Raw genomic sequence first — 7867 nt, 5'->3', positions numbered from 1 at the left:
AGGGAGCTCTTCTTAATATTTTGACACCAAAATCATGTCGATACACCTTACCGACTGCGAGTAAAGCCACCCACGCTTTAACTTGACAGACTGTATAATGACATTTTAGACAGATGGAAAAATCGCGCATTCAAAATAATAGAATAATCTCCACTTTTACGCTGAAATATGAAAATATTAATTTTTCTCTATTCAACGCTTATTATCGGGTAGACGATTTGGGGAGGTTATGTAATTTAAAACATGTTGAAAGCCTGATATTTTCTGAATATAAGCCTTTAAATTAGAATTTTATTTACAGCCTTGACAATTTTAGTATTTTAATTTCAATTTGAAACAGTTTATGGAGTATTCCATATTGAAATGGTTCATGAATTGAAAACGATTATAAGAGATTAATTTTGTACTGAAATTACTGAAATAGCTGGTTGAATAAATGCAAATTTATTTATTTAAAGTTGAATAATTTTAAATTAATTAAAATCTACTTTACATTTTGAAACGTGTTTTTAAATCGAAAACAAATTTAATTTTGTAAGTTGTCGAAGATTCTAAAGTTTTATGTCAAATTAAAAGCCTTTACTCCATGGTATTTTAATTCAATCACCAGCTAACTTCACATCGTTGATTGCTGAGGGGAAAACAATGGACAAATGAATGGGATTCGGTTCATTTTTGCCTTATGTTGCTAATATCTTCGAAAAAACTAATTTTTTCTATAGAAGTGCCCCCTCAGCATTAAACGAAGTTGAGTTAGCTGAAGATGAAATGAAAATGCCTAATTGATAGTTAACACTTTAAAATTCAAAACTATACAAATTGAATGTTACCATTTTTTATAACGTTCAACATTCAATGATTCAAAATTGACAGCGTTTATAAAAAAAAGTTTTCAGTTTAAAAAAGCTTGAAAATGAACATTCTTGAAAAAAATAAGTTTTAAATCGAAATATTTAAAACTTTGCAATAATTTAGATAAATTCTTCAGAGTTGAAAAACCTTTACTTAAAGATATGAAACTATGGAGTTCAACATCTGAATATAAATTGTGAACGGCTTTATCAATGAAGAATATGAAATACAAAGAAATATTTAACAAATTTTTTAAGGAAGTTTAATTAAAAGTCTTCTTCTTTTAGAATGGTTCAAATTAAAAATTCTTACCAATTAGCAATAATTAGAATATAAAAAGTTTGAGTTCCCAAGGAAATGAAAGCTAAATTAAACAAGGGAATTTTTTTTTCAATTTTTTTAAACTAGAGCGTAAAACCCGTAAACCTTTTAGTTAACCAAAACTAAAAATTTTATCTCGAAGAGTCGGTAACTTCCTGGTAAAGCGCTTGGCTGATTGCCGCAAGGTTGTGCGTTCGATTCTCACTATCCGTACTTCTATTTTTTTCATTTTTTTATTGATAAAAATGCTTGTTTATTCCATTTTTGATTAACATTAAATATAATTAATGCATTTGATGATTATTTATTCCTTATTTTCAATAAAAACTTTGTTTATCGTATTTTTCTTATCACTCGTTTAGACGATTGTGCATTTTATTGAAATTCTTTATTCTTCAATAGTTTTTAGTATCTAAGTTTTTAAATTAAAGAACGAAAAAAGTGTTGCAAACAAAAATTTTAACAATAAATACAAAATTAAATTGTTTTCCACAAACTAAAAAAAAACACATAAATAATAGACAATTATTTTTGATACGTGAAAATACACTTTCGAGACTCTTCTGGTTCTCGTGAGTAAATATTTGTGAAATGAGTCACTGCATCCACTGGTATTTCATATTTATTACAGTCGACGCTACTTACCTTGCCGCTTACCCTAGCTTTCGGTCGAGTTCTTCCCCCACCACGACCGCGACGGCTCGGCATCCAAGAATTGTTCCGCTCGCTATTTACGTTGCCGTGAATGGTTTAGGTCTTTTAAGGCAATCTTAAAGTGCAAAAAGTCATTATATGCTTTGTTAATGAGGCTTATAAAAGAACTTCGAAATCATAATATTTATGTCTCATGATAATTTCCTTGTCACGTGAGATGACCTCAAGTATGGCAAATTTAATCTCAGGTTTATCAATAATTCGTCAATTCTAACCTATTTTTCAGTTCATTCCGTGCGAGAACGATGTGCTCACAATTTTTTAGAACCAAATGGGAGAGTACGTAGCGAGCGAAACAATTCGCATCAATTACCACGCATCAAGATTAGACTCGAGAAAGGGGGAACATCGTGTCCATGAAAATTACTCCCCTACGGTCCCATCCGCGGCAAGGTAAATAGCGTCGACTGTATCGATATTTTCATTTAAAACGCTCTGTTCCTACTTTAATTGAAAAATATAAATGCTAGAAGCTATTCAAGAATAAGGAATTTTAATAAAATGCACAATCGTCCAAACAAGTGATAATAAAAATACGATAAATAAAGTTTTTATTAAAAATAAGGAATAAATAATCATGAAATAGCATACTTACATTAAATGTTAAACAAAAATGGAATAAACAAGCTACCGCCGCTGCGAGGTACTTTTACACAGGATCAATGCCAAAATTGCGTCTTCTTGACCTAAAGGTCCCCTTGTGAGTATTTTTCTATACACGACTGGTTCGTTTATAGAAAAAAAAATGTCATACACTTCTGGTTAGTGTACAGACATGCGCCAGTCGTCCATTGAGAGTAATAGTCTAAGAGCCGAGGCCGTTTTTGGCGAGTTATTAGGTAACGATTCTGCCACTATTTTCCTGATTGTTGAGAATATACTAATCACCAAATGTGGCTTCTCCAGGGGCAGTCCCGGGGATAAGGTGTTTAATTAGTCATTCGAAGTTGTAAAAAAAATGATTAAAATAAGTCATAGGGTAACGGCTGAATCTTTCTGTGTTGAATGTTAAGACAATTAGACAATGTTCCGTACAATTGGCAGAACAATAGGCCGGTGTGGAAGGGGGGGGGGGGCAGAACGATCTAGAGGTGTAAAAGAATATGTCATTTTAAAGTTATTTTCTAAAACCCAAATTTTTCATATAACATTCTACTTATTATTCAAAACATATATTCGAAGAGGCAGAACAAAATCGCGGGGATAACATCCTGGCAGAACATCGGGAACTGCCCGGTTGTGACATTGGTCATTGTGCTTCGGTTGAAGGTCCTGATACTGCGAGCAGAGTGGCGTGAACTATGTCTCTAGTTACGCTACTGATCGTCTTCGGAGCACAAGTGACCACTCTGCTCGCAGTGTCAGGACCGTAAACCAACGCACAATGACCAATGTCAAAACTGGGCAGTTTGCGATATTCTGCCAGGATGTTATCCCCGAGAATGTGTTCTGCCTCTTCGAAAATATGTTTTGAATAACGAGTAGAATGTTATATAAAAAATTTGGTTATTAGAAAATAACTTAAAAATGTCATATTCTTTTACACCTTTGGATCGTTCTGTCCCCCTTCCGCACCGGCCTATTGTTCTTCCAATTGCACGAAACATTGTCTAATTGTCTCCACATTCAACGCAGAAAAATTCAGCCGTTACCCTACGACTTATTTTAATCATTTTTTTTACAACTTCGAATGAGTAAATAAACACCTTCTCCCCGGGACTACACCTGGAGAAGCCACATTTCGTGATCAGTATATTCTCAACAATCAGGAAAATAGTGGCAGAATCGTTACCTAATAACTCGTCAAAAACGGCCTCGGCTCTCGGACTATAACCAGTCGTTTATGCTACACCAATATCAAAAGAGAAGTGAGTAGTGCGATCTACAGTCCTACATTACGCATTTCTTCATGATACACGACCGATGAGTCGCGTGGGACTCGCGGTACGCGTTTCCGATCATTAGCGACCGAAGCCGAATAAGAACGAACGCGCTCTAAATGAATCAAAATCGCGATTTGAATGCAATTTTGAATCATACGCGTTTATTTAAGTAGTAAGCAACCAAAATAATATAATGGTATAAAATTAAATAAGATAACCTATCATGAAACAATGAGTAGTTTAGATCACCCTACTCACTGCTCTTTTGATATTGGTGTAGCATAAACGACTGGTTACTCTCGATAAACCACTGACTCGTGTCTATACACTAACCAGTAGTGTATGAATTTTTTTCTGTAAACGAACCAGTCGTGTATTGAAAAGCACTCAGTGCTTCAGGACTTTCTCCGTGCAATTTAGTTATGTTGATCGTATTTGATTATCTTCTTTCAGGAAATTATATTTATCCGCTGTTCTAAGAGTTTCTCATTTTTCTGTAATAGGGTCTGTGAGTATGAAGTTTGGATTTAAAAAAAATTTATATAAAAAAAGTGTGGCAAAGTCCTGGAATTTTGACAATGATATTCTCTAGCAACCCTGGATATGGAATTTCCTTTCAATTTCACTTGTAAAATTTCCTTTCCGGGAAACATAAGCTTCATATTCACCTGTCTCGAGGCTTGATGCGATCGTTGAGTCGATCATCATTTTCTCCGCCAATTTTAAACTCTTCAAAATGCCTGACAATATTCGTCACCCTGGGAAATTTTCTCTTCTGTTCTTCTTTCACATTACTAGACCCCTGTCTAGAGTGGAAAGACGATCTAATATTATTGAACCTATTCTTCCAGACACTTGAGTCACTTCCACTGGACTTGTTAAACTCCTCATCAAACCTAAGACTCTTCACAGATGATGAAGTAGTGCTTGAGGTCTTGATCGGCGAAGCAAAGGTAAGTAGCTTCTTGCCCTGTTCAGCATCAGATTCATTCAGCTGCTTCTTTCGAGTTTCATTGATCAAAAACGAGGGACTAGGAATCTTCTTCAAAACTAGTGTATTGTTCATGAATTGTGGCTTTGGTGGAAGAGCAGGTGGAGTCTTTGGTGGTGGTGGTGGTGGTGAGAGTGCTTCTGGAAGCGATTCGATGTCCTCGTAGTCCAGATTCTTTGCTAATGTCAGACCCTTGGCGGACATCTGAAGACAAGTCTTTTCCTCAATCCTTTCCATTTTCAAGGTTGGACTTAAATTTGGAGGCACCTGCGGCTTTTGAGGAATAGGGAAGGAAAGAGAATTTCCTAAAGTCTCTTCGGATTCAACCTTAGGTTCTATGATCACAATTGGTCTAGGTTTCTCGTCTTCATCAATATTGGTTTCAGGTTCCAAGATTGTATCAGATGGTTCGTCAAGTCTCATACCGAATTCGTCCTCCGAGATAGTAGCTTCGAAGGCACCCGATTCGGTATCATTGTCTGATGGCTCGTTTTCGTTGGCTGGATCACCATCGACTGGGTTTTCTTCGGAGTTTCGCCTTTCCATTTCTGAACCAACTGATTCTATGTCTGAGAGTCTTGCTGGTTGGAAGCGGACAATTTTTCCTCGGTGTTTAAATCGCCTGGGGATCGAGAGGACACTTTCATCTTCCTCCATGTCCCTGAGAAGGATTTGATTAACACACTCGAGGACGGAATTGTGTTTGCTGTTTGGCCGATAAGATGTGTGCCTGAAAACATCATCGTTCATCCTATCCTCGTCGGGGTCACTATACCAGTTTCCACTCGTCTCCTCCTGGGTCTGTTCTTCTGGTTCGAGTTTGGAAATTCTAAACAAATTTTATTATTGTTTAATTACTTTGTGATTATTAACTTGATGCCAAGCCAGTTCAGAATTTTAATGATAAAAATTAATAAACTGCAAAATATTGAAGAGATTAACCCCAACTCTGAGGCATTTCAAAAATTTGAAAACAGCAATATTTGATGGAAGTTTTATTTACATTTTTATATTCAGGAACAATTGAAAAGAGGATGAACTAGTCGTCACGAAATGTCGGCATAACTTGCCAAACTTATGAGAAATATTTGATTACTCATCCCGAATTTCGGGACATCGAGACACTTCCATTTAATTACAATATATTAAGTCCATATGTATCCGGCATCTCCAAAATATTTTTTCGATTTCTGCTATATTAAATCATTAATTGTATAAAAATTTATTTCAGTGCATTCTTCATTACGTATTCTAATTTTAAGTTCTATAATAAATTTTATGTTTAATTTTTAATAAGGGTATAATATCATTAAAACATCGAATGCTCAAAATCAAAAACATATAAATTTCAAATTTAATGTTGACTTAAAGAAAAGTATAAAATAATTCTGAGTCTTTAGGACTATAAAAGTGAAAGTTTTAAACATGAATAATATTTTTAAAGTTTTAGAGGTTAAAACAGTTTACGAAGCTTAGACGATTTGAAGAGAAAAAATGTCATCATTTCAAATCGTAGGTGCGTCACCCTGAAATGCGTAATGCGATTTTTTCACCGCATCACGATCACTCCTGATATTTTCAACAATCATTGTGTACAATAAAAATAAGCTGTTGTTTTAATTTAAATATTTCTAATGCTTGAGTCGTTTTTATTCAAGAAGGCAAAAATAATATATATACTACATTTGCCCTCCCGATGAAGCTCATTTTTGTTATGTTTTAAAAGCAGGACTCACTTGGTAACTTGTAATCTCTTTAAGAATTCATAAAATACATAAGAAATATTGTATAAGATGAAGTGATATTAAAAAACGTGGAATACTTACACATTAACGTTATTATTATTGCTGCAGTCATCATTTGTTCTGGTCACTCCTTGCAAATTCCTAACATTATTTTCTGTACAAGCGTTCACATAAATAGGTTCTTGTCTCTCCTCTTCATCAGAAACAAAATTGCAGTCCATCCCATCATCTTTGCTATCAGTCCGGACCATTTTTGGTACTTCATGAATTTGTGAGTTGCTAATGATATTCAAGGTCTTTGCCCTCAGCACACCATATCTTCTTTTTGAGAATTTACTTCCCTCGTCGTCTATCATAGTGTCTTCATCATCGAGAATCGTCATGGTTTCATTTTCACTATCAGTGGCAGTGGTAGGTGTGCACCTGCTCGACTTGTTCAACGTAGAACCTGGAGAAACGTCTGTGCTCTCGCCTTCGCAAAAGCCCTCAGTACTTAACAGGGAAGGACTACCTTCGGTGGTTGTCGTGATGATAGAAGCGTCTGTATTTTCACTGCTGGTCAAGCTGGTTTTCGAAATATCGCTTCCAGCGAAGCTGTGGGTCTTCGTTATTCCTCGAGAGTGCTCTTCGACGTGGGTGTCTTGAGAATCGGAGGTGTTCAGCTTTGTGATGATTTCGCACTTTAGGTTCTCGATGTCCTTGCTCAAGCTGCTATCATGCTTCGAGTTGTATTCATTCATCTGCAAAACAGTTATTATTTTTTTCATTCGTCCATCTTCTATAATTGAAGCACTAATAATGACAACTAGGCAAAGCCCACTTTTCTGGAAAATCGTTTTTTTGCAGTTTCAAGTACTTTAGACAGGGCCTAAAAATATGTGCAGCTCGACATAATTTGTACATTTTTGAGTTTGAAGTAAGCAGCTCTAATTTAAAAAATGTGCAGTAGAAAATTTCTTGTAAAAAAAAACTTTTGCGGAAAGCATAATGCAAAAAGAACTAGATGTCCAGTCAATGGTATAACCCTACTATCAGCGAGAAAATCATAGGCATCTTCCTTTGAAGCTTAACAACTCAGTCAAAAAAAAAAAAAATGCTAGCGCAACAAAACAACAGTCATATGAAAGCTGAAAGTGTTCTACGTCAATGAGCTTGAAGACGTTTATGTACAAATTATTTTGTGCTTAACAGACTGAAAAATGTAAAAAAGTAAGAATTTTCGAGTGCATTTAAGAAGAGTCAACTTTAAAGCATTATTTCTTATACGAGGGTAGTTCAATAAGTCCTTAGAATGAAGTATAAAAACAATTTTTTTGGGTAAATTTTTTTTTATTTTTCAACATAATCTCCTTGGAGCTCTA

General features: G+C 35.1%; 1 protein-coding gene across 7 annotated transcripts in view; it reads right to left on the bottom strand.

The window, feature by feature from the left end:
• LOC117180398 (uncharacterized protein DDB_G0284459-like) overlaps window positions 1-7867 on the bottom strand; it is a 201729-nt gene that overhangs the window by 6742 nt on the left and 187120 nt on the right. For all 7 annotated transcript variants that reach the window (XM_033372884.1, XM_033372889.1, XM_033372886.1 and 4 more), the window contains 2 exons: window positions 6588-7246; window positions 4439-5590 (listed from right to left, as the gene is read on the bottom strand). In XM_033372884.1, coding sequence (XP_033228775.1) covers window positions 4439-5590; window positions 6588-7246 — 1811 coding nt within the window. The remainder of the gene's footprint in view (window positions 1-4438; window positions 5591-6587; window positions 7247-7867) is intronic.

The sequence above is a fragment of the Belonocnema kinseyi genome, chromosome 9 (assembly GCF_010883055.1).
Source record: "Belonocnema kinseyi isolate 2016_QV_RU_SX_M_011 chromosome 9, B_treatae_v1, whole genome shotgun sequence".
In the NCBI taxonomy this organism is placed as follows: Eukaryota; Metazoa; Arthropoda; class Insecta; order Hymenoptera; family Cynipidae; genus Belonocnema; species Belonocnema kinseyi.
This window is presented reverse-complemented; position numbering and strand designations above follow the sequence as displayed.